Source organism: Agelaius tricolor, unplaced genomic scaffold, assembly GCF_023055355.1.
Source record: "Agelaius tricolor isolate 1412-34295 unplaced genomic scaffold, bAgeTri1.0.p SCAF_19, whole genome shotgun sequence".
Lineage (NCBI taxonomy): Eukaryota > Metazoa > Chordata > Aves > Passeriformes > Icteridae > Agelaius > Agelaius tricolor.
In genome coordinates, this window is record NW_027269279.1 from 13,373,887 (window position 1) to 13,400,350 (window position 26,464).

Below are 26,464 nucleotides of genomic sequence, written 5' to 3' on the forward strand. Positions count from 1 at the left end.
TCATTAGTTAGGGCTCTCTGCTGCCTCAGTCTGTGGGTCAGGTTTGCATCAGCTAATTCTTCCAAACCCAAATCATTCCATCATTCTGTCATCATGGACATTGCTGGTTTGAGAAAATGAGGCAAAATCCCTCCTAAACCCTGCTGTTTCTGCTCTCTCTCACTTGCATTCCTTTTTGGAAGAGTTGCCTGATACCAAATTGACTAAGAGGAGTGAGATAAGCAGCTGTTTGCTGTTGATAGATGCAATATTGCACACACAGCCACTGTGAGCAATTAAAAGCTTTATTTATTGCTATCTCTGTAGTGTGGTTTAAGAACTCAGAAGGTCAGCTACAGTGGCAACAACGAATAGCACATATTAATTAGATGTAATTAGAAAGATGAATTCCCAGACAAAATATGAGCTGGGATCAGCCTGGCCACCAAGAGGCCACTCAAATATTTGATAAAAGTGAGACTGCATATCTGGTTTGATAAGCTGGACTGTGGGCTTTATCACACATGTGCTCTGGCAGTGAGGAGAGAAAGTATTAATATAAGTGAAGCCTGTAGCAGTCTCTATGGTTACAGCTAACATTTTCTAATATAAGCCATTGTCTGCAGATGCTTAACTTTCCATGTTTCAACTGCTTAGGCTGAAATTTTCCATCACTGCTCATTGTTTCCAGGTGAATTCTCTAGCAATCAGGTTAGCAAATGTACTGGAGAATTCGAGCAGATTCTCATGCTGAAACAGCAATTGGAAATTGGGCAGGGACTCAATCTTATCATCTGTTCCCATCGTCTCCAATTTACCCCATGGCTTGGTGACTTTCAAAGACTCAGCAGATCCTGCTGGAGGTTTTGTGCTGCTGGAATTCCCAGAGGTGGCATCTCCTGGTGGTGCAGGAGTCCCTGCTGGGCACTCCCAGAGCCCCTGCCCTGAGTCCTGCCGAGCTCCAGCAGGGCCCTGACCCTCAGGGCTGCACCCAGGGGCTGAGGAAATTCCAGCCAAGCATTTTTGCATCTGCAGCTCCTCAGCTGAGCATGCTTTAAACATCTGTGCCCACCCTGCTGTAATTGTGGCAGTTTCTGGGCCAGTCCTGTGGCACAAACCCTGTGAGAACACCCCATGTGAGACCAGGCATCCTGCAGGGCTGTTTCTAACAACAGCCCCCAGCACTAGGCTGTGGCAAGAATTTTAAAACATGGACTGAATTGATTTTCTTTGTGGAAAAGAGGCATCCAAGGCTGTCCAGCTCCCAGCAGCACACAGGCAATCAGGTACCCTGTGCCATCACCTCCCTGCACGTGGATTGTGCTCATCTAAACTGTGGAACAGGTGGGGAAATTAATTCTGTGAGCTGTGCCTGGGCTCAGAGGAGCCAAGAGGTTCTCACACGTCCCCACAGAGGTGCTGTAGCCAAGCTGAACAAGAACAAGCAACAGCTTGTTCTTTCTGCAGTGTCTTTACCACCCTGCCACTCTTCACATCTTCATTCACTGCTTTTTCTGGTTTTTCTCAGTTTGGGCCATGGTTTGCTGAGTTTAAACTCTGGGAATCACAGAATCATTAAGGCTGGAAAAGACCACCAAGATTACCAAGGTCAACCTTTTACCAAATGCCCTCATGCCCCCAAAGCACATTGGGAAATGCCACCTTTAGATGTTTTCTGAACACTTCCAGGGATGGTGGCTCTGCCACTCCCCTGGGCAGACTGTGCTTAATGACTTTTTCAGTAAATAATCTTTTCCCAATATACAGTGGATGTGATAAACATTAAAAAAAAAAAAAAAAAAAAAATTACAATTGGTGACCTCAAAAACCAACCAACTTTAAAAACAAAATTCCTAATTCCGGTTACTCCTAGACACTCCTGATTTCCTAATTAATTTTTGCCAACTTTAACCTCTTGCAAGTACTCCCCAAGTGCTCCCCAAGTGCTGACAGTTGCTGCTCTTTGCCCCCAGGTGTGCTGTGGCTCTCAGTGGTGTCCGAGGTGTTGTACATCATGCTGTTGGTCGTCGGGTTCAGCCTCATGTGCCTCGAGCTCTTTCATTCAAGCAGTGTCATAGATGGGCTCAAGTTAAATGCCTTTGCTGCTGTCTTCACTGTGCTTTCAGGTATGAACCTCCCCTTCCCCTTTTTACCACCACAAAGCAAAATTTCACAACTTTGGGAGAATAAAAAACCAGAGGCTCCACGACTCTCTTACCCCTTTTAGCCATCGCAATTTTTCACTGTAATTTTTTGTTTCTTTGGCACAAAGACTGCATGATAAATTCTCCTCTTGCCAGGGAGAAGTGAATATCCTCATTCCTGATTTCACAGCAGCAATGCAGTAATTATCCTTCCCCAGCCTGCACAGCCATTACCACAGCTCCAGCCTCAGCTCCATTTGCAGCATCATCACACTCATTTTCCAGAGGAAAATTAAGAACATGTAAAGCTGAAAAGTCTTTTTTCTCTGTTAATCCTGAAAGTAGGTGAAGGCTGGAAAACCAAAGGAAGGAGCTCATCTTGTTAATTAACAAAATTGAGAATGAAAAGGGTTCTAATAATGGCACTGAGGAGCAGCCCCAGGAGTGGGCTGGGACATGTGCATCTCTCAGAACAGCTCTTTTGGGCTGGTTTAGTGCTCAGTCTGTACTTGGGGCCCCTCACCATATGAACTTGAGGAACTGACTTCTCTAAAATAACTCCAACCATGTGGTTAAGTGCCCCTTGACTTCTGTGAAGCTTTTTTCTGGCTAAAACCCCCACTTTCCAGGATTTATACAAGCAGCAAGAGTGCCCATGTGAGCACTCCTGCATGGACCTCTCTAGCAGAAAGAATTTCTGCAATAGAAGTGCATTTTATCCTGCTGCATTTCAGGCTGGAAGACATTACAACAGGCAGAGTACATTCTGGGAAGGACCCTGTATCTTCAGGGACAGCTGCAAATGGTGAAATAATAACAAAAAGGAAAGGTCAGAAGTAGAGTTGAGTGACAAAAACATTTGATAAGAACTGCCAAAGCATATTTTTCAGCTTTGGATATAATTTGAAACTTAAAAACAAAAAATAAGTTCCATTTTCAAAATCAAACTATGTGGATTTCTTCAGCATTCAATCAATTACTTCCATGCTGTTCCTCTCTCCCTTCAGCATTAACTGCAGTTTTAAAGTTTTGTAGGAATGATGAAGTTTTCGTTCCTACACAACTTTCTATTTTTATTTTGGCCTTCCCTCTTTCTAAGTACATTGCCAAGATAGTCCAAATATAAACTTCAAAATTTTACAGGGAAAAATGATAGAGGAATTGAAACAAGGATAAAACCCCAAACCCCAGTACACTGCTAGTTGTTATTTTCAATGGCAGGAATATTAGAGGAAAGAAGAAAACTATATTTATTTAAGCTTAGCATATTTATAATGACATAGCTTAATAGAAATTAGGTAATGAAGAGGACTTTCCATTGGAGCATAACACTCCTCATTAAATTCATGCTTGAGTTCCCTCATAAAAGTGCAATGAGATCTCCACATTCTCATAGCTCAACATCTAAAGTTTAGGAAAAAATATCCCAACAGTGTGGTCACTTATTGTTGTTTCTATGAGCCACTAAAAATACCCCACAACATCACAATTTTGGCATTCCTCTTAACCTTACACAAACCAAAAAACTTACATATGTTTCTCACATAGTATTTATAATAAAACATTTTCATTAATGTGATATACTCCACAAATAGAATTTCTAGTAAAAAATATGGGAAAATGCTTTAAAATACATTGTCTTTTCCAAATTTCCTTCATCTCCAGCTTTCCAAACTCCTTAATTTCTCCCTTTACTGACACCTCCAAGCAGCTCTGGTCCAGGATCTCCAGCCAGCTAGGAATGATCAGTGTTTCTGCACTGCCCACCACTCCACATCACCAGGATTCTCCACCTGCAAACCCCTCTTGCCCTGGAGCCTGGATGGGCATGGGCATTGTGCCCTCCCTGCCCAGCCTTAAGCAACCAGCTGGGGGAAAAGATGATCCTGGGCATGGAGCTTTTGTTGGTTTGTGGTACAGGCAGCTCATTTCAGCTCATTAAATGTACAGCAAAAAGGACCAGAGGGTTTCCCCACGGAGAACTTGGCAAGGCACAGCTAAAATAGACCAAACCAAAAGTGAATGAAGCAGCACAACAAAATATTTGCATTATTCTGCTTTAGTTTGAATGTGGCCTAACAGCACCAACAGCCCTGCCGGGCGCAGATCCAGCCCCATCCCGCCCTGGCATTAGTGAGATAAAACAAAGAACATTTCCAGTGTTTGCTGGTGACCTCCTCCTCACCTGGATCAGTGAGTGTCACCTCAGCCTCCCACACAGCCCCAGGGCTGAGGGTGGCTCAAACCCTGAGCAAGGTTTGCGTGACAGAGCCCAGCAGCTCAGCCCTGCTGAGCTCGTCCTGCCTGTGTCAAACCTCCTGCTGCCTCTCAGTGACTGTGACAGCTCCCAGGGCAGGCTGTAATATTTTATTAGGGTTGAAAAATTACTGACAGGACGTGTAGAAACAGCAAACTCCAGACTTAAGATCAAGGCACAACTGTCAGCTGAAAAAAAAAATCCACTGATTTTAAAAGTTCAGCAAGCTGCAGGTGCATTCTGGAAATTAGATACAAGCAGGAAAAAAGCAAGGTGTGCAGCACTTTGCTGTGCTCCCATTAGGCCACCCACCCTGCCCAAAGCTCATTTCTCCTGGAGTGAATTGCTCTTTCCACCTCCTATCTTTGCAGTGTGTCACTCCAACACGAGGCAGCTGAGCAAATCACCCCTGTAAGCTCCCTGGAACACAACTCTTCCCCCAGCCTCTGCACTTGTTTGTATCAAAGCTGACATTTGTCTTCTGAAGGTCCTGCTCAACATGCCCACAACACAAACATTCCCCTGCTTTCCTCCCCCAGAACTGCCCTGAATCATCCACAGGTCTGGGAAGAGTAATGGAGTGGTTTAGGTACTGCCAGTAAGAAGGAAAGAAGAGCCCAAAATTGGGTGTGGATGGGGGAGGGAAATCAGGATCTTCCATGTATGGGAAGGACAACCATGGAAAAAATTAATGGTCAGAGGGAACAGTGAATGAATGGTCGAAGTGTCAGACACAGACCTCACTGCACCCACCATGGCAGAATATTGGTATTTCTGAGTGCCTTGAGCTGCCACTGCAGCACAAAGAGGCTTTTGCACATCTGTGGGTCCAAGAACTATTTGGGATACAGTGGTCCAGCCCCACCTCCTTAGCCTGAGCCCACACTTTCCCGAGCCCATTGGGGATCATCACCCTGCACCGCCCAGAGGCCATGGCAGGAACATCCCAAATTACTGTAGCTAGAGAATCCTCCAAGCCTCAGAGCTGCTCCTGACCACCACTGCTTGAAAAGCGGGGTTTGGTTTTCCTGAAAGGAATGTTTAAATAAAAGTTCAGGTGGTTTTTTTCTGTTTAAACTGCAGGACCACAGTGGCCAGCTAAAGGCAGAGCCACTCAGGCCACCCTGAGATTTACTGCAGCCTTGTTCTTTAACTTCACAGGGACTGCAAGTCTGATCCTCACCCAGCTGCAGTTCCCTCAGTGAGCTCTAACAGTGTCACAAAAGCATCACCAGCCCTGCCCCACCAAAAGTATCCCAGTGGGGTCCTGTCCCCACACATCATCAGGAGAACCAAGCTCACTTCACTTCCTGGCGCAGCTTCCAAGCATTTTATGAGTGTTGAAATTCATCAATCTTAGCAACTGCTGGGACAGAGTTGTGTGGCATGAGCACTCTGAGCCTGCCCTGCCTGCAGGAGCCTCCCTCCTCCTCCTCTCACCTGTCTGTGACGGGCTGGGAGATCTCTGTGGGTGGCACACCCCTGGTTTGCAGCAGCTGGGTTGGTGGGGATGCTCCTTGTGCAACATTTTCTTCAACGATTCTTCAACTCCTCTCTTAATTGAGCATTCAGAATGATGTAAAATAATGAGCTCTCAGTCACATCTTTCCTCTGCCCATGCAGCTCCCTCCTCCACAGTAGAACAGGAGGCATAAACGTACAACAAAGACTTTTTTGGAGCTCTCAAAGCACTTCCAGCAGTAGCTCCCTCAAGAATGACTAAAAAAACACGTTGGCACAAAAATTCCTGTTCTGATCCCTGCTTCCCAGGTCTCTTGGGGATGGTGGCCCACATGATGTACACTCAAGTTTTCCAAGTGACAGTCAGCCTTGGGCCAGAGGACTGGCGACCACACTCCTGGGACTATGGATGGTCCTTCTGGTAAGTGTCACCCCACGTTCATCTCTTCCTCTCTGGAGCTGTTCCATCACCTGTTGGGGTGCTGCACACATCACCTCCAACTAACAGGAACATCCCTGTGGATTTCCAGCTGCCAAACCTGCAGGAGCAGGAGCCCCCAGGGCCAGGCAGGTTTGGAGGTGTGGGGACAGTTCTGTGCAGCAGCAGCTGTGCTATCAGCAGGTACAGAGCATTTGTAAATAAACAGCACCCACAATTACCAACACAGATTGAGCACTCTCATTAAAGTTCAATTTAGGAACATAATTGCCATGGCATTTCTGAGACTTTGAGCTTTTTTATTTTTTTTCCACCCCTTGTTTTTAATTAATGTCTCAGTTGAACCTTAGGGTGCAGCTTTGAACACAACTGCAGAGGAAGGTGCAGTGCTCCTGGCACGATGAGACTTCCCTGTGGATCATGGGGAGAAGGCTTGGGAAAATGGACTTGGCTTTTTTTTTTCTTTTTACTTTTCCCATTTATCTTCTAAAATCACATAAAACTAATTTGGCCAAGACACAGCAACTGTGTTATATTGCTTGCACGTTTATAAGAAGCTTACCAAGAGCAGGAGGCTGTGGAGAATAAAAATACCTGCAAACAACATCCCCAATCCTCCAGAGGCATCAGCCTCCTTGGATGGATAGGGAAAATACTTTCTTCTTGTAATTTCTAAATATAGCACATTATTTTCTTTCCATCTCAAAACAAAGACAACAATCTTTACTAACACCAACAAGTGAATACTTCTTATGCACAGCACAGCAGGGAATTATTAGTCTTTCATTCTCACCTCTTTCCACTGTGTTCCATAGGAGGAGTTCTACCATTTTAGCAACATGTTACAAAATACAAATCACATTATACTTAAAATCCAGCTTATTTGGTGTCTCAATAATGAATATTTATTGCATGTGATAATGGAATTATAAATACATTGCATTCACATATTTATAATATTTATATTAATATTTATAACAACTCTGTCACAATAATTGTATAATTTTCAATAGATTTAAATAATTAGGCATATTTGTCTTCAGTAATCTATTTTGCAATTTACTGCAATACTCAGACTTCAAAATGTTGTTAAATGTCTTGCATGATAAGCACTCATTAGATTATTCTCCTTCATCTTGTGCAAGCCAAGAGCCCCCATGGCTCAGAGTGGGCACCAGGGTCCCTCAGGGCATCCCGAGCTCTCCCTGGGCCCACTCATCCCACCCACACTTCCTGCTGGGACCTGTGTCCCACAGAGCTGGTGTTCCATGGGAGATGGGGCTGGGAGTTGGTGTCCCATGGGAGATGGAGCTGGGAGCTGTGTCCCACAGAGATGGAGCTCTGTCCCATGGGAGATGGGGCTGGGAGATGGTGTCCCATTGAGATGGGGCTGGTATCCCATAGAGATGGGGATGGGAGCTGTGTCCCCAGAGAAGGAGCTGGTATCCCATGGGAGATGGGGCTGGGAACCAATGTCCCATGGGAGATGAGGCTGGGAGCTGTATTCCGTAGAGATGGAGCTGTGTCCCATGGGAGATGGTGTTGGGAGCTGGTATCCCATTGAGATTGGGAGATAGTGTCCCATGGCAGATGGATTTGGGAGCTGGTATCCTATGGGAGATGGAGCTGGAAGTGGGTGTCCCATAGATATGGAGCTGGTGTCCCATGAGATATGGGTTTAAGAGATGTGTCCCATGGCAGATAGAGCTGGGAGCTGTGTCCCACAGGAGATGGGTTTAGGAGCTGGTATTCCATGGGAGATGGGTTTGGGAGCTGTGTCCCATGGCAGATGGAGCTGGGAGCTGTGTCCCACAGGAGATGGGTTTAGGAGCTGGTATTCCATGGGAGATGGGTTTAGGAGATGTGTCCCATGGCAGATAGAGCTGGGAGCTGAGTTCCATGGGAGATGGAGCTGGGAGCTGGGTCCCATGGGAGATGGGTTTGGGAGCTGTGTCCCATGGCAGATGGAGCTGGGAGCTGTGTCCCATGGCAGATGGAGTCCAGACCCCCGCCCTGTCCCAGAGCAGCCTCTCCCTCAGCTCTCCCTGGGCAGCCACAGCCAGGGAAGGCACACTGGGCTTTGGTTCAAGGACCAGGACTGCCCCTGGATTGGGTCTCACTGTGGAGGACTCTGAGATACTCACAAGCAGGGAAATTTGAGGGAGCAACGTCCCCTCTGCCCGAATTCCTGGGGTGAGAGCTCAGCCTCACTCCACACAGCCACCCTGGGAGCTGAGCTCTCTGCAGCCACTGCAGCCACAAAGCTCCTTCTTGCATTCAGCACTCTCCCTCCCTCCCTCCCTGCATCCCTCCCTTCCCTGGTGCTTCCAAGGCAGCCCATTGATCCATGCAGGATGTGGGGCAAGGTGCAAGCACCAGCTCAGCTGGGACAGGGCTGAGCAGCAGCAGCATTTCCAGCCTGAGGACAGCCATGGGGTCCCTCCTGCCATGCTAGTGATGGGTAGCAGACCTGGAAAAGGACAGGCTGGAGGTCAAAATAAGCCAAACCAAGGCTTCTGCCTTCCAGCTGACACTGAGGCAGCACTGCTGTACAGACCAGAGAACCTCCCCTGGCACCACCCAGACTCAAACACCTTCTTTAAGAAGAGTTAATTACAAATGCCCACCCAGCCTGGTGGAAAACCACACATGCAGGAATCATTTTCTGCTCCACCTGGTTTCTGGTAATGTCCTGGAGCATGAGCTTTGAGAAGCCCTGAGCCATCAGCTGTCACCACCACCCTCATTTCCAGCCTGCTGTGAATGTGCCACTGCAGCCCCCAGCCAGGGAACTGAAACAGCCCTGGGAATACTGCCCCATGGCCCAGAGCCAAAGGGTCTTGGGGATCCACACTGCCATCCCTTTCCCAAGGACCACTGGGAAAACTAAGTTTTCTGTGGCTCTACTTCCCCTCTGTCAAAAGGGATAAAAACACCCCTCCCCAGAATGAGGAAGGGATGCTCATGGTCTGCTCAGATGTCTCAGGGTGGTGTCTGTTATCCAAGCCCATTCCCAAGCCATTGGCAAGGTCTGGAGGTTGTTCTGGGCTCTGGCACGAGTCAGGAGTGGGCCAGGGGATTCTCCAGGCTGGGGATTTCAGTGCCCCTGAGGACCAGGAGATGTTGGAGTTCAGGCTCTCTAAAGCAAATAAATATAACAAGCCTGAGCTGTTTGAGCCATGGGGGAGCCTGAGAGTACAGCCCTGAGCTCAGCTGCAGGAGGGTCTATGGGTACAGCCCCAGCACATCTGGGGCACAGCTGGCATGGAGTAGTAACAGCATTGCTGTTAAAGAGGCCTTCACCTAAGGCACGTGTAACTCCTAGGGTAGGACAACCACTCTTTACAATTCAAAATAAATAGCATTTAACCAAGGTCCATAAAAACTAAAGTACATCTATCCTAATTGCCTAATTACTACAATTTCCCAAATGCCAGGCACTGAGAGTCTTTAGTCTGTATTTCCTTCTCTGAACCTTTCAGCACTTCTGATTTCATCAGAAACCATCAGAAAGATCCAAGAGTAATTCTCCCTCAAATGCCATTCCCCAGGCACCTCCCAGGCACAGTGAGCTTTTGGGTGGCTTCTTCCTGGACACTGTTTGGGAGCCCAGCTGGAAATGTTTGCAGCTGCTGGAGCTCTTCCCCACACTCCAGGTGGGAGGCAGACCCAGGCAGGCCAGGAAGATGCTGAGTGTGCCCCTCACACCCAGCACCAGCTCCATTCCTGCTTCTCCCCCTGCCAAGGGGAACTTCAGGGAACTTTGTCACCCCAGGGTCACCACATTTCCTTCTCATTTGCATCTGGCTAACAGGTTCAAAATTGACAGGGAAAGAGCAGCCTCCACACATCTCCTTGCCTCAGGAGTCCCTGCAGGACTTGTTATAAGCTGAATTTTGAAATCATTGAAATGAGCCATTTCTGTTTACTTGAGCCATTTTTCCCCCAGATTTTTCAGTCCATGAATATGTGCTCTTTTTCAAGTTTTGTCTAATTTGAAATGAGAAACTGCTTCCTTGTCTGCAGGTCCTTTGCAGAATGGGAAAATAGCTCATGCTGAGAGCTGTGTTGACAATGCGTATTTATAAGATAATGCTACTGGGGCTGGATACTTTCTGCTCTGCATAATTCACATCCATTTGTTACAGAAAAAGTGCAAAAAAGGAGCAGGTAAAGTGTGTCACCATCACAGGTGATGGAGTTAATTCAGCTGACTTAGGCAGCCACTGTGAGCTCTGTGTAGCCAGAGCTGATGGGCTGAGTGTGAAGCCAAGGGGAGCTGGAGGGCAGAGGAGCTCTGCAGACAAAAGAGGCAATTCAGGGCCTCTTTTTGCAGCCTCATTTCATGCTCAAAAAGTATCTCAGCTCCTTGGGGCCATGAGTCCCTTGCCACCCCCATCTGAACTTGAGGCCAGGGAGAACAAGAGCAGCTGGGGGGAAGCCCTGTCCACAAGCAGGGACCAGAGCAGCTCCCAGCTGACCCTGCTTGCCAGCACACCCAGGACAGCCCTTGCTGCTGTTCCAGCTTGAACCTGGGCCAGTCTCTTATTTTCTTCCACTTCCCTTCTCCCTCTGCCTCCCTGTGCTCCTGGTTGGTACTTGCAGGTGTGCTGGCCCTGGCTGGCCAAGGTTGGCACTGCCTTCACTCTGGAGGACTCAGCCAGGAAACCCCCAGGCTGGTGAGTCCACAAAATGGAAGTGTTGTCTTCTGCTCTGGTCAGGCTTTCAGAGACCAGACACAAAGCAGGAAGGCCAGAGGTGTCCATGAACCAGGAAAGAAGGAAATACAGTAATCTGAGGAAGGCAGGAAAAGCAGATTAGAAGCCATCCCTGCAGTGGCATTGTTCAGCCAGTGTCCCAGGGATGGGAAAACTGCTCCAGAAGACTCTGACATTGCTCCCTCCAGGAGTGTGTGGGGTTTTAACACTTGTCTGCCAGGCTCTGAGGCATTTCAGAGGAGATCAGGAGGTGTCTGGCCATGGTGTCACCAAGTGCTTACCTTAGCACACGGTTCTCCATGGCATGAAGGCTGAGCCCAGCCCCCTTCCCATGCTCCTGCCTGCCTGAGCATGAGCCACAGGTCTCTGGAGGAAAGATGAGCTCAGATGAGATGGGTTTGCTGGAGGAAAGATGAGCTCAGATGAGAGGGGTTTGCTGGAGGTAAGATGAGCTTAGATGGGTTTGTCACCTCCAGCTTCCCTGCTGCTCCCAGCCTGTGTGTGTGTGTCAGAAATGTGGCATGAGCTGCTGTGTAACCCAGCTCTGTCTGCTGGTTTCTCTCTCCACAGTCTGGCCTGGGGCTCCTTCACCTGCTGCATGGCAGCCTCTGTCACCACCCTCAACTCCTACACCAAGACTGTCATTGAGTTCAGGCACAAGCGCAAAATCTTTGAGCAGGGCTTTCGAGAAGAGCAGAACTTCCTAGACCAGGAAGCCATCAAGTACTTCAGAGAAAGGTCAGTGCAGTCAGTCACTCCATCAGGGGAGGTTTCCATGGACTCTGCTGGTTTCAGGCTCTCACCCACTTCAGCATTCGTGGGTGAAGTCTCTGAGGCACCTGGAAAAGGTGTGTGTGAAAGGCAAACACGAAAGGTCCTCCTTGCTTTGGTTTTTGATCAATTTTGTGTTGCCCCAGTGCCCACCCTTTCTCCTGTACTCATTGAAATCTTTACAGTATGCACCCAATTCACAAAAAGCTGTGCTGCCAATGTCAGCTGATTTTCCCTCTCTAGAAAGGTAAAACTGTGGGGGTGTGCCAAATGTGACATCCATCCTCCCTCAGCACGTGCAACAGGCACCTCCCAATAATCCCAACAGCTGCTGAGGCATTTTCCAGCCACCACCAGGCCACTTTGGAGCTGCCATCTCCCACATGTGATCCCATGCCCACACCCCATCCCTGGCTGCTTTGCACGACCCATCCTCTGGAGCAAATGCACACAAACCCAGCAAAACACCCACCCAGTGCCACCCACATGGTGCCACCAGGGTCTGAGGGGACTGCAGTCCTGGTGGGTCCCAAGGCCCAGAGATGCTCTGTCACTTTGCTCCCCTGCCCTCATTATTTGGAGAGAAAGTTCAGGCTTTGTTTAAAGCTGTGGATTGTGAAGAACACACAGATCCTGAGCTCACTCAGCAGGGATGGGCTCCACAAGGGGATGGATCCTGACAGGATGAAGAGCTGAGATGTACAGAAAATCCTCACCAAAATCTATGGCCTGAAGTGATATGAAGATATTTTGGGGGCAGGAAATATAAGCAGGATGCATGGCTGTTTGTCAGACTAGTGGGGCAGTTTCTCCATGTTGGAGAAGCTCTGAGGGGACAGAAGGTTTGGAATTTCAGCATTTCAGCAGCAGAGTGAGGAGCTCTCCTGAGAGGGCAGAACTAGAGAGCTTCCATGCTTATTGCTTTTCCTTGGTTATCTCATTCATTATTCTGTTGTTGCAGTTATCCCTGTGCTAACATCCAGGTTTTCTCCCTGCCTTTTAGACAGTCTGGAAGGAAAAGAGAAATGAGGCAAACCACCATGATTTTCCTAATTTTGCATTTGGACATGACAGTGAATTCTAAAAAATTCTCTGTGGGAGCAAAGAAAGCCCAGACACAGTGAAGAGGAAGGGGTCAGTGTGTGCCTCAGGGTAAATCAGCACTCAGGGAGGGAAACCAGATGAATTTTTGAAGTGAGAATTGCAGATTGGAGCTCAGGAGAACTATAAGGAGCAGTATCTTGAGTTAGACTGGAAAATGCCAAGGAGACTTGTTGAAGTAGCACTAGTGGAGCAGTAAATAGCAGAATATATTAATGGCCCAGAGGACAGGGACCCCTCTCTCTCTCTCTCTCTCACATGGGCATTGTGGGTTTGGTTTGGGCTCCTCCTGCCCTCACAAGATGACACAATCCCACCCCCAACAATTCCCTCCTCGGTCACCTCCTCCCAGCCCTTCCACACACACTTGGCACACTCAGCTCAAGCATGTGGTGTTCCCTAACTTCATGATTATCACTTGCCTTTTTTATATCACATTATTTTAATTGTTGTATCTGAATACATAATAGGAAGCCCAGAGACAGTGTTACCATGGGATCATTCTAGAGATTCAAAGCTGTGCAGCAATATACAAATTTTTTTTAATTTTTAAAGTGATCATATTCATGCTCAGCTTCACTGCTGTGCCCTGGGGATGCTCTGACTGCAGGGGTCCAGGGCTGTCCATTAACAACACCCTGTTGCTGCACGCTGTGGGTGCCCTCAGTCCCACACAACTTCCCTGAGCTCCCATCTGCCTTTGCACAAATAGAAAATAAAATAAATCCTCTTTCCTTCCTGTGCACATACCCAGGGATACTTCACATTCCCTCCTACTCCTCCACCTCCATGTTCCTTTTCATACCTCATGAATAAAACCCTCCAGCCTTTCTTCCTTCCAGTTACTTTGCACATCTCTTCACCCTTTTTGCCTTTTCCTTTGCCTCAGTGCAGAGCCAGCACCCCCTGGAGCACATATCCAACCTCTGGGCTGGGCACACCCTGTGCAACAGGCACTTTCCTGTATGCCTCTGAAAATTAAACTTTATTATTATTCCAACAGCTCCATTTAGCACCTGGGACTCAGGGAAGGAAAGTGTCAGCCCCATTTTGCATGATAAAATTTTTTTGTGGGAATATTATCCTACAGGCCTCTGCTCCCAGGGAAAAAAATTTGCTTTATGAAAAATACTGACAGTAAAATGCTGCTAATCTTGCACGTGTTTTCTCAACTCTCTCATTGCATTGTGCTTCATTTTAATTGCATGCAACTGCATAGAACAGCAGAAGATCTGCTGGAAATGTTGATGTAAGAGCTGCAATGGCCCCTTGGGAGCTCCCAGCTGTGCTGCTGTCCCTGGAGGTGCAGGGGATGAGCCCCATCACCCCTGGTTTGCTGCCTGATCCCCCTCCAGCAGCTCCATCCTTTGCCTCACCCTCTGTGGCCCTGCTGCTCTTCAACCTCAGCCTGCCCATCCCAGGGCAGCCTCTGCCCTGAGAAGGTGGGGAAGGCCTTTAACACCCCAGGAATGTCTGTGTGCACCCCAAATTCTGCTCCACAGCCTGCCCTGAGCCCACCTCAGGAGCTGCCCAGCCTCAGCCAGGAGCACATCCAAATCCTCTGTACCCTGAGCACCTCACTGCTCCTACACTGGGAAAACACTGAAGCAGCTGCTGAAAAATCAAAGATTCATGGTGTTACATCCACTTATGTCCCACCCAGCTTGTGATACTTTGAGAAGTCCAGACAAAACAGACTCTGTGGTTCACACTATAAAATTGAAAGACACCAGAGCTCTTCAGATATAACAGGTACAATAGCCCTCAGGGTAACTCTGAGAAAACCAGGTCAATTATACAGAATTGGAGGTGTTATTCATGCTCTAAGTGTTCTAGAAAATTATCAGAATTAACTGCAAAGTCAGCTTTCAGTCTTTGTCCTTCAAGTGTTTTTCCTTCCTTTTTTCGTGTTCTCCTTTGAAATCAATGTCTGTCTATAACTTTTGCTCATCTTTTTCATTTTTTTAGTTCATAACAAGTATCTCTCTTCCATCCCTCTCAGTTTCTCCTCCTGCTCTGTTTCACATGGTGACTCTTGCCCCATGTGGTGATGAGCACAGTCCCTCACCTGAGGTTTACCCCAGCCAGCAGAGCCCTCACTGCCCTCCTGCTTCCTCCCTTCCTGCTCTGAGGATCCCTTTAGGAATTAGCTCTTATATGTTACCTGTTTATCTGTAATAAAATATTGTTTGCTGGGTTAATTTGCAAGAAGAAAAGATTAGTGATATGGAGCTTCATTCTTGCAGGTATCTAGGCATTTTACTAGATGTCACTTTAAAATGCAACCTGGCCTTTGCTGCTGGCAGTGTTGTCCTGGCAGAAAAAGGGCATTTTACAGGTAACCATTGGGAAAAATCCAACTCTGTATCTTTCACATAACCAACATGAAATGATTGATACAGAAGCAAGAAACTGTGGTTTATCTTAAATATGTGCATTTTTTTCAATTAGTCCTTTTCAATTAATTAATCAATAATTAATTTCTGTTCTTACAGCCTGTGCTTTATGGAATATTAAGCCAAAGATAAGCCAAAGGGACAGGGATTCTTTGTTCTGTCCCATAAAGTCTTGTAATCTCTGTGACAGCAGCTGCAGGGATGGTGACAGACCTTCTCCTCTTCCCCTGCCCAGCTGTTTAGGAGCTGCTGTTTGAGCAGCTTTAGCTCTCCCCTGCTGTTTTGGCAGCTTTTTCCCTATGGCTGTGTAATAATTAAGATGCATTCACAAGAATTCTGCTTGTTCAGACCAAGCAGCTCCACCAGCACTATCCCCACATCCACCCAGGCAGGGCCAGCACAGCCAGCTCACCCAGACTCAATCCTTTCCCAAGTTTCTCCTCAGTTTCTTGCCTTCATTTTTTTTAATATATTTAAAAAAACCTTTCAGGCACCATCCCCACCACACCTTTCCCTTCTCCCAGGACTCTGGTGGATCTTGCTCTCAGGTAAAGAATGAAAACTTTCCTCTGTGCTCCTTGCCTCTTCTGGGGGCAGCTGCTGGAAGGGCAGAGGGAGCCCTGGGCACGGGGCACAGCTGCAGGGACAGGGACAGGAGCAGCTCCAGGGAGGACAAGGGAATGTCCAGGGTGGAGGTGTGTGAGGACCAAAGCCTGAGGTGAAGGATATGGGGCCTGAAAGGGTGGAAATCCAGTCCAAGTGAGATCCTCGGGAGAGCTCATCACTGCCTCAGGCAAGGAATGAAACATTTCTGGTGTGAGGGAACTGGAATTGCCCATGGCCTCTTTAGTGAGGACAAGAGCAGCTTTGGGATGTGCATCCAGGCTGGTCAGGGCTGCAGAGCCCCACTGCAGAGAGGGCTCAGGGGCTTTCCCAGCCTGGGAGCCAGACAGAGATCACAGAGCCCTGCTTCAGTCTGGGATCCAGCCTTGTGCTCCCTGTGAAGCCAATCCCACTTACCAGGGGCTGTTAAACCAACACATTTAGCAAGAAAATCTGGAAGATTCAGCCTCCCCCAGCTCACCCATCCCTAGCACAGCGTTTGCAGCTGTCCATCAACACCCATTGTGCCACTGCAGCTGATCTCACAACATTTCACAACATTTTTCTTGCTGACTGGGCCCTTACTCAGATCTGCAACACCAACCTAAGCAGGCAGATGCTACTGGTGAAATTCTGGAGTGAACTGAGTTCAAACTGCCATTGATAGCAGTGCAGACAAAATGTCTCTGCAGGGACAGAAAATGTAGTTTTAAGTGCTAGGAGCAGTTTGAAACAGACAGCAGGACCAAAGCTATTGCAGAGCTAATAAATCAGGACTATTCCCAACACTGTGAGAACCAGAACTTTTCGAATCATCATTCACATGCCATTTTTTCCCTTTTTGCACATTTCTGTAATGTACCATACTCACAGCTTGCCTCCTCTAAGTCCATTGTGCTCGTGTCAGATGTGCAGATCATACCAATGCCTTCCAAAGACTTGCCAACCTTTTGCTCTGATTTCCTGCTTGGTCACCCAGGTACCTGAGCAGGGTTTCAGTTACTGACCTGATGTACCTCCCATTGGCAGAGTCAGTAGCTCTTCACACAGACATCAATATTTCCAATCTTCCCATTCCCCTTTCATCCGTGCACAGGGATAAGTGCAACCTCCTGCCTTGGATTTGTTCTGTACTTTATTCTGCAACAGGAAGCTTTATCCACAGAGCTGCTCCTTCTGGAAATCACATGGACTGGCACTAAAATGGTGCAGCAGCATCCCCACTTCCAACACACACACACTGCCCAATGCTGCTGGGCCCCAGTGCTTAGATCCACCCTGGAGAGGGGGAGAGTGGAGAGATGCAGCCCTGAGCCCCTCATTTCTATTCCCCAAGGCCTCTTTACATGAGCTTTCCCCAAGAGGGGCAAAGCCAGGGGAACCAAGTCCTTCCTGAGCCCATCACCATCTGCATGGTGGGCCTGGCTGTAGATGGAGGAGCCCAGGTACGTTGGACTCTTACTGGTTTTGACCCTTTTTGTGAACATTTGGGAGCAGCTTTTCTTTCTGTTCAAGGTGCTACTTCTATATTCTCTTTTCCAGGACTGAGGAGGAGAGGGCTGAGGCTGGGGACCTGAGGTTACAGTGCCTCCATAGCTGCTCCCCAAATAGTAAGTGACCATGAATGTGTCTGGCACACAATGGCTTGTACTGTCCCCACGCTGGCTCCCGGGGCCCAGAAACAGGTTTGGAGTAGGAAGCTTTGGGAACAGAGGTTTGTTGCTTTCCCAGACAGCCTTGCCCAAGAGATAACCAACCAGCATAAGAACAGTACAGAATTCTCCAGCATTCAATTTAGGATGTGCACATATCCTATAATTTTGTGTTATCTCAAGAAGCTGTGACTTCATAGTAGTTTAAAAATATGCTCTAATTTACACCTGTATAACTTTCATTATCACTACCTTTTTTCATCTATCTTTATCACCAATTCATGATGATGCATGCTATTGAATATAAAAATGATTGAAAGCAGCTTTGGTAGACAATAACGTTAGTATAATTAATGCCATTTCTTGCACTTTCTCTGGAAATTGCTGTGCTTTTATTCAGTGTTTGCAAAAGCTCTTGCTTTAAGCTATGGGAATCAGTGGTTCAATGTACAGAGCAATGTTGGAGCATGGCTCCTGCCCAGCTCTGAATACTATACTTTTTCTTTACTCTCCAGGAAAGATGTGTGCAGTTTCATGCATCTATTTCCTTGGAAAGAAAGCAAGTGATCCTTCATTCAGCAGGAGGGAGCCTTGGGAGAGTGACTTGCTGGCTCTGCGCTATTAAAATTTGGAAACCTGATGGCATTTTGCTGCCTCTGTCTTGCTGAGATGCACATCTCAGCCACATACTCATGGAAGCTTGGTGTGTGTAACCCCCACCCCTGAGGGTCCTGCTCCCTCCCCAGACCTGCTGGAACAGCTCTCCAGTCCCATGTCACTGCAGGTGGTGTCCCCACAGGCATGATAGTGCTGGCACTGCTCTCCAGCTGGGTTTGTCATCAGCTCATTGGTAACTCCTGCTCCTTGAAAATGTCATGTCAGTCATGGACCTCTCCACAGGCAGATCCATGTCCTTCATTCTCACAGGCCTGAAAATGTCTCTTGGGACAAAATTGATCTGGGTCATGTTTCCTGAGAATGTTCCTCACCTGCCAAGCTCCTGGCAGGTTCTCAAATGTGTTTATTTTATTATTGAAGCCTGTCCAGAGGTCTTTGTTTTAAAGAACCAATAACAAGTCTTGGCAATAGGTGTTCCAAGGAATATGGCCAGCCCTGTCCCAAGTATTTCCATTCTAAAGGACCCAGAGCTCACCCCATAGAGTGCTGACAGCACTGGGAAGGCAAACCCCAAACAAGAAGCCCAGAGTCAGGTTAAAGAACAGTTGCCATCCCTCAATATTCCATCAGGCTCAGCCTCACATCCTTACCTTCTGTAATGAAATCAGATCAATATTAATGAAGTGACAGGAGGGAAGTTGTGCTCTCAGTTCACAGTTTACTTACAAATCCAATAGAAGCTGCAAAATGCTCATTATCCATGCTTATTAGGGAGGAAAAACCATTAGTTACTGCTGCTTGGGATGGCACAAAGCCTCACAACGCTCAGATGAACCTCTCCTTCTTCAAGCAAGTCCACCAAGCCATAACTGGCCTGGGCCTGACCCCAGGATCCTCCTTGATGCAGGTTCCAGGGTCCTACACTCCCAGTCCTTGTCACATTCCCCGTTCCAGGGGCTCATGGCCAGCAGAGGATTGAGAATGGAGAGAAAACAGCAAGAGAAGGGCTTGGCTAAAGGCAGAGCAGCCACCAAGGTGACACTGACCCATGGGTGGTGAGGAAGAAGAGGACACATCACCTGGAACAGACCAGCCCAGAGCCACCAAGGTGACACTGACCCATGGGTGGTGAGGAAGAAGAGGACACATCACCTGGAGCAGACCAGCCCAGAGCCACGTGCCAGCAGCAGAGGAAATGCCAGCAGGACACCGGGAGCGCTCCATGGACACTCCCAACAGGGGTGGCCGCTGCCAGCAGGACACCAGGAGACACCACCTGGGGCTGCTCCTGCTGCTCTCCTCAGCAGCACCTCATCCCCTGCAGCACCTGCCAGCTCACCCAGAGGGCTCTGAGGAGGTTCCAGCCCGAAGCAAACTGCAGATGAGGAGAACTGGCTCATCCTCAGGCGTCGTGAATCTTTCTGTCCTCCCAGCAAGACAAATCAGGGAATCTGTCCTTGTTGAGAGGATTTGGGGGAGAGTCCCTGAGGAGTGAAAGAGCAAAAGCTGTATAAAGAGGAGAACGAGGCTGAGCAGTTGTGGAAGACAAACACTACCTGGCCAGGTGATTTTGGAAGAGAGAATGTTAAAGGTTTTTGAGCAGCCCAACAGCACTGTGGGAGCACAGGTAGCACAAAGGGCCTTATGCCAGGGCAGGATATCAGGTTCCTCTGTTGGCAAGACTGAGCTCTCCATTTTGAGAAGTGACCTTAAATTGTAAATTCCATCAGAAGCTTGAATCCAGAGTAGACTCAACCAGGACAGTGCAGTTATTCAGTCTTGATAATTCTGTGTTAAACCATTTGATGTCCATCTCTGAACTATAATTTTCTTTTAGCAGGGTTAAAAAGAAAATTATTTTATTTCCTTTAAACCCCTTGAGCAGGGTTTAAACTTACCTGAGAACAGCACCAGGGAGCTCTAACCATAACTTGGCATCCTCTGCTCTCCCCAAGCTGCCTTCCTGTGCAAACATATGGCACTGGCCCCTATACATCTGATACCCCCGGACATACCAAATTTAGCATTTCCACACACTTTTAATTGTCATTTTTGACCTTGGAGGTCTCAGCTTTTTCTTTCAGAAGTGCAGGGCTGGGAGATCTCAGTGCTCCAGCTGTGTATATCCCCTGCACAAAAATATAGAAGTTTCACCTCAGGATATTTTTGTCGTTGTTGCACAGTTATTTATTAGCAAGAAAAGCACACTGTTATTAGCTCACAGCCAGCAATAGTCCCTGATTTCAGACATCTGTATGTCCATGCCACTCCCACCCTTCCCACCATGAGGCATTAACGTGAGGAGCCTGGATCCCACGGGGCAGGTGGGAGAGGTGCAGATGGTGAATGTCAAATGGGCAAGAGAGAGGCAGGAGAAATATCACAAAGGACAAGGAGAGACAGGTGTGGTGGCAGAGCCAAGGAAGAGATAAATAGCCCAGAAGAGGAAGAGCTGAGCAGGAAACAGCAAACTCTCACTGTCTGTGGCTGAAAGCCTTGGTGTTATTTGAGGCAGATAAACCCAGAGTTCAGGACACCAGCTGCTCTTGTAGAAAAATGAGAGATTATTCAAAATTAATTCAGTGTTAAAGAAATAATATGTCACTGTTTTGGCAGCGTGGGCATTTCAGAAGGGTCACCTGACAAAGAGGAGGCCTTGAAAAAAATAGTTTTATTCTCATGTCATCACCCTGTAGGCATTTCCCCTGGGTCCATCCTACAGCTCTTTTCCCATCCTCCCACCCCGGCTGTCTACAGTGAGATTTATGCAACCAATCCCTCAGTGCTTCACTCTGAAGCATAGTGTAATTTTTTCCTATTCAGACAAGTTCATCAGAAGAACTCTAGGTTTAAAACACAGTGGAAACAATTCATAAAAAAAAAAAACAAACCAAGAATATCCACTGGTTGGTTTTTTTTTCCCTCGGTCATGAGCGCCACGGAAGCAAAGTGCTGCTGGATGTGCAGGCAACTTTCAAATGTCTCCAAAAAAGTCTGTAGCACCAGCTCAGCTGGAGAGGGCAAGGCACAGACGGCAGCCAAGGTCACTGTGACAACGGGGAACATGCTTTATATGCTGAGCAGCACAGGCTGGGAGGCGGCAGACAACAAGGGCTTGACGCATTTGAAGTGTCGCTCAAAGTTGAGCCAAGGTTTCTCCTTGTGGAGGTACCTGACAGCTGCAATCAGCTGCCTATTTCATGTCAGCATTGATTCCAACTCCAGGTCTTGCAATTCTTCCTGTAATTTATTCAGTTCATAGTGATTCACCACGTAGAAAAAAAAGCGAGTGGGGAAAAATCCCCTCTGATAAAGCACCATGGTTACGGGTCGAAGATCCAGCCTTGCTGCACTGACAGCAGTGGGAATCTCATTCCTGTCTTCAGGCAAAGCCTTGTCCACTAGGAAATTCCACAGCTAAAGGTCTCAGTTCTGTCCTCATTTACCTCTGCTAACATCCAGACTGACATTTTGCTTTAACATTGCTTCTTGAGCTACCAGTTTTTCTGCTTCCGAGATAAGGAGGATGATAAAAGTAAATGCAGTCCTGTATGGAGCATGGCAGCTCCTAAAAACTATGGGGTGGAAAAGGGAAGCAAAATAAGCTGACAGTTTATAATACATTTTTTGTTTCCTCCAGTGCACAGGTGAATTGAAAGGTTTCTTATATAAATTTCAGTGGGATTAGTTATGAAACGTGCTTTCTGTCACTCTTTTAAATTGCATCTTTCAATAAATGCTTCATCTCCTACAGCTAATCCTGGATTTATGCAAAAAACTCCCCAAACCACCCCCCTCAAAAGCCAACCCTGTCCCACACTGCTAAACATGTGAAGTCTTTCAGACTGTATGTGCACCCAAATAGCCTTTCCCTTACTGTGCATATCCTAACCCCCTAGAATGGAGGTGGGGATTGTTCTCAGTTCAGATAGTTTGACATGGTGAGATATTTTAGGATAAATACATGTCATTTTAACAGCCAAAATGCATTTTTGTTTTAATTGCCTTAAAGTGGAGTTGTTTTCTTGTCTCCCGTGGTCCAAAGCCTGAGCTACTGACCCTGACATGCAGGGAAGGGGCAGCAATCCCTCTGAGCCAAATAACTCTGGTTTTCCTGGAAAAAACCCTTTCTATTCATCAGGGACTCTCCTGCAGCAGGCACCATAAAGTCAGTGGGACCAGAGGTTCCAATGGAAGAGAAGGATGGTGAGGTGGAACTCAGAGGGAGAAAAGTGAGAGGATAAAGGGGAATGGGGGGAAGAATAAATTATTTTCACAGTTATACAGAACCACAGAACAGCAGAGTGTGGACAGGGACCCTGGAGGGCTCTGCTCCAGTCCTGGGCTCCCAGGCTGGATCAGGCTGCTTCATTCCTTGCCCAGTTACATTTGAACATGCCCAAGGATGGAGATCCCAGTACCTCTCCTGGCCTCTACCCCACTGTTTGAGCACCCTCAGGGTGAAAAAGCTTTTCCTCATGCCCAGCTGGCAATGCTGGCCTTCCAGTCCTGTTTAGCCAGGTTAAGAAGGGAAGGCACTCCCAGGTGCTCCCTGGGACATGTCTGAGCTTGTTTTCTCTCCTGCCCTTTATATAACCCATTTTATGATTCCTTTTAGGCTCTGCTTTTATGCAGTAGCTCTGTAACTGTCTGCATTTCCAATTATAAAACCTTTAAATTTGATTTAGACCTGATAATTAAGCTGTGATTTAGCAAATTAACCCTATTGAAGCCCAGAGGTGTGAGACATGCTCTTTAGAACCTTAAATGTTTGGTGTTTAATTGCATCCAACACTGAGAAAAGTGCAGGGAGGAGGAGGAGAAGTGGCTGTGTAGCTAATTCAGGCCACAGGACAGGACCTCATGCACAGATCTCACACATCCCATCCAGACCAGGATTTGCTGCTGTCCTTCCACCACAAGGATTTACCAGATGCACAAAAAGACTCAGTTGGTCCCTGGCATCACTACAAAAGCTTGTCATGTCCTTTGGCTGTTAGAAATCCTGCACCATGATCTGCACAGTGATTGTCTTTGTTCCCCTTCAAGGTCAAAGCATTTTTAGCTGCATTCCCTACCTGCCAGGACAGTTCCAGGCCACAGGGGTGAAACATTTTTCTCTCTTGCCATCAGTATTGACAAACTAAGAAAAATTTAGCCATCCTCTAATTCCCTGGGTTCCAGGCAGTGCTCCCAGGAGACTGAAGCATGGAAGGAAGGCAGGTCTTCACACTGGGCAGGATGGGCAGGGAGAGGTGCTGTGGCCACCTGCAGCCAGGCTTTTGTGTTCTCAGAGCCATGATCTGAGCAGCTTTCATCCCTTCCTGTCCTTCCCCAGCACCAAACCCTTGGTTCTCGCAGAGCTGTGTGATTTTTGGGAAGGAGAACGTGGATGTCCCAGTGGTTCTCACTCTGAGGACAGCTGAGATGTGCTCAGTCAGCAGCAGGGAGGAGCTGGTCCTGAATTCCTGTGCCTTTTTCTCAGATGCTTTGCTCCTAGTCATGAGAAGCAGAGGGTTTATACAGACACAAGAGGCAAATCAGCCTGTGGGGAAATGCAGTTGTGGGAAACAGGCTTAAAATTGTCCCAAAATAGGCCTAAAATTTTCTTATAAGACTTTAGCCCAGTCCAGAGGAAAAAGTGTGTGTTTGTCTTTCTTTAGGGCTTCACAACACCCAGCTCTAAGTGTCACTAGCCCGCAGAGGAACAGGAGTGACCATAATGCTCAGAAAATCCCCCCATTCGCTACGTCAAGCTCTTCCAGCGACACATCAAGCAGCTCTTCACTTTCATCAGAACCAACCAGCCAGATCTCCATGGTTCAGGATCAAACCCTGCTGGACATCACCTCCATCACTAGATTGGCCCCAGGGGAATCACCAAACCCTCAACCACTTGAGCAAAGAGATACAAATTTAGCAATATCGTGTTCCAGCCCACTCGGAGCAAGGACTATTCCAGCATCTCGCCCAGCCAGCCTCAGGCTCAGTCTAACACCCAGCTCAGCCAAGCCACAGCAATACTCTGACTGCTCTCCAGTCAGCCCAGGGATCAATGCAGCTTCCTTCTCCACCTTCTGTCCTCACTCAGCACAAAACGTACGAGCTTCAGCTTCAGATCACACACTGACCCCAACCAGGACAAGCACAAGGCCTCCAGCAACAGCGACTCCTGAAGAGAGTTCCCAGGCTCCTGGCTATTCTAAAACTGAGTTAAAGAATACAGGAAAGGGGTTTGAATCAGATCTGGAAGATCCTGATCATGAGAGGTATGTATCCAGAGCACACAGGTGTCTAAGTCCTCAAACAGCCCATGTTGGTATAGAATCAGTAAAAGCCCTCCCCTAAAAAAAAGTTAAACATCTTTTATGATTCAGATGTTCCCAGTGTTTGTTTTCCAGTAGCCACCCTGTGCTTCCACTAAACCCTGTTAGCCAGGAAGCAAAATGCCCTATTTCCATATACCCATGAGCTCTCCAGACCTCATGACAGACCTGGGCCAGGCTGTCACCCTCAGCTCCTCCACAGGGCACAGTTTTCAGGTGCCTCCTTTCCTTCCAGAGGAGGCAGCACAACTTTCCCTTGTAGCACAGAGAGAAGCTCTGCTGTCCCCTGGAGCCTGACAGAGCAGAGCAGAGCAGAGCAGAGCAGGGGATGGTGCTCAGTGACATGGCCAGGATGTCCCCCCAGAGCTCCACTGTCTGCTATGAGCCCAGGCAAGCTGAGCTCACCCCACTCCTCCGAGCCTCTGAACTCCACCCTGTCTCTGCCACTTCTTTCCTTGGCAGGAGATTTGTAACCACACAGGAATTCCAAGCCATGGAGAAAGAGCTAGAAGATGTAAAGGAAGACCTGAAATGCCTGAAGTGGAAGGTGAGACACATAGGTGAGACGGTGCAGCCCCTGGCCGAGGACAGCAAGAGGTACAACGGCTACACCCTGATGGAGCTCAAGGCCATGGTGCAGTTTGAGGATGACCCTTACAAGGCTGCCCACAAGATCCTCACTGCCCTCTTCAGCGATGTCTACTGGCCACAGCACCCAGGCACTGAGCAGGCCTGCAACTCCTGCTCCCTGCCCAAGCCCAACATAGACCCAGAGCTGTACACAGTCTACTGTGACATCCTGAAAAGCATATTCCCTGGAATTAGCAGCCAGACATGGAGGGAAGAGACACAGCACGTGCAGAAAGGCACCCAGAGTGCAGTGCAGTAACAGCAGAGCCCAGAGGTGCTGTGCAGAGCCAGGTCTGCAGTGACTTCAGAGGACTGGGCTGTGCTAGGTCCCGTTGGTCCCTTTAGGATTGTCTGTGAAGGTGTTGGTGAGCTCTGAGCCCTCATGCCACTTGCCCAGTGACACAGAGTGGGATGGCATCCTGCACTCTTCCCACATGTTAGAAAACAATTGCTCCTTTGGTGTCTCTTTCAATCTATGGACGTTTCCTTGTTTCCAGCAACTACAAATGCTGACAAAAGAATCCCACGAAGGCGTTGTACGTCCAAGCAAGGGCCTTCTCCCAGCCCCAAACAGACCAACCAACCAACCAGCATCTGGGTAGTTTCTATTTTCTAGAGTGTATCATTCATTAAATGACATTACTTGTTAGAAAATTGTGCCTGTTCTTTTTTATTTATTTGTCTAAAAGTGCTTTGCACATCAAATCAATCAGCATTGTCACCTGAACGCACACTGGAATGAGACCTGTGAATTTCAAACCTTCCCCTGCCCAACTGAATCCTTGGTTTCAGGGGCACAAAACCAGAGCAAAGTGGTGAGCAGCCATGGAGAGCCCAACCAGGTCATGGGGATCAGGGTACAATGCTCTGCCATGTGCTCCTAAATCACCAACCCAGCAGTGAGACAGGGGAAGGTCTGTGACCTGCAGCTCTCCCAGTCTGTGGGGACTGGGCTGACAGAGCAGCTCAGATGTGTTAACCCAGCTGAAAGGGCCCCTCAAGGTGAGCAGTGCCATGGAGCCTGTCCCAAGGGAAGGAGGACACACAGGAACACGGCCCTGGAGCTCCATCTGGGAACCAGCACCGTGCCATGCATGAACAGTTTGTCCCCCAGGTTCCTCCACAGGCCTGGCCTTGCAGCCTGCTCTGTAAAGGTGGGAGTGGAGGGCAGCAGGGATGTCCTTGCTGCTCAGTGGCAGTGGCAGCCACACTGCCCTGCCCCACTGGTTCACCCAGAGTCAGGGACACTCCTTGGGAAGAGTCACTTCCCTGGTCTCAGTGTGACAAACACATCAAACCCACCCCAGAACATCCATCCTGCTGCTCCTGAGGAGGGCAAGAGGCAACCTGAGAGTTCAGCCCCCCTTCC

At 48.0% G+C, this 26,464-nt stretch overlaps 1 protein-coding gene across 5 annotated transcripts in view; it reads left to right on the forward strand.

Moving 5' to 3' along the window:
- Window positions 1–25,749, forward strand: part of GSG1L (GSG1 like) — a 57,913-nt gene extending 32,164 nt beyond the window's left edge. Inside the window, exons 3-9 of one of the 5 annotated variants that reach the window (XM_071444348.1) lie at window positions 1,953–2,105; window positions 6,151–6,262; window positions 11,569–11,736; window positions 17,412–17,479; window positions 18,037–19,174; window positions 19,248–19,703; window positions 23,803–23,939. In XM_071444348.1, the coding sequence (XP_071300449.1) occupies window positions 1,953–2,105; window positions 6,151–6,262; window positions 11,569–11,736; window positions 17,412–17,479; window positions 18,037–18,146 (611 nt within the window). In that variant the 3' untranslated portion in view covers window positions 18,147–19,174; window positions 19,248–19,703; window positions 23,803–23,939. Of the gene's footprint in view, window positions 1–1,952; window positions 2,106–6,150; window positions 6,263–11,568; window positions 11,737–17,411; window positions 17,480–18,036; window positions 19,704–23,802; window positions 24,413–24,927 lie in introns of those variants that run through there. The other 4 variants (XM_071444347.1, XM_071444349.1, XM_071444346.1 and 1 more) reach the window with 4 other exon arrangements.
- Window positions 25,750–26,464: the final 715 nt, after the last annotated feature.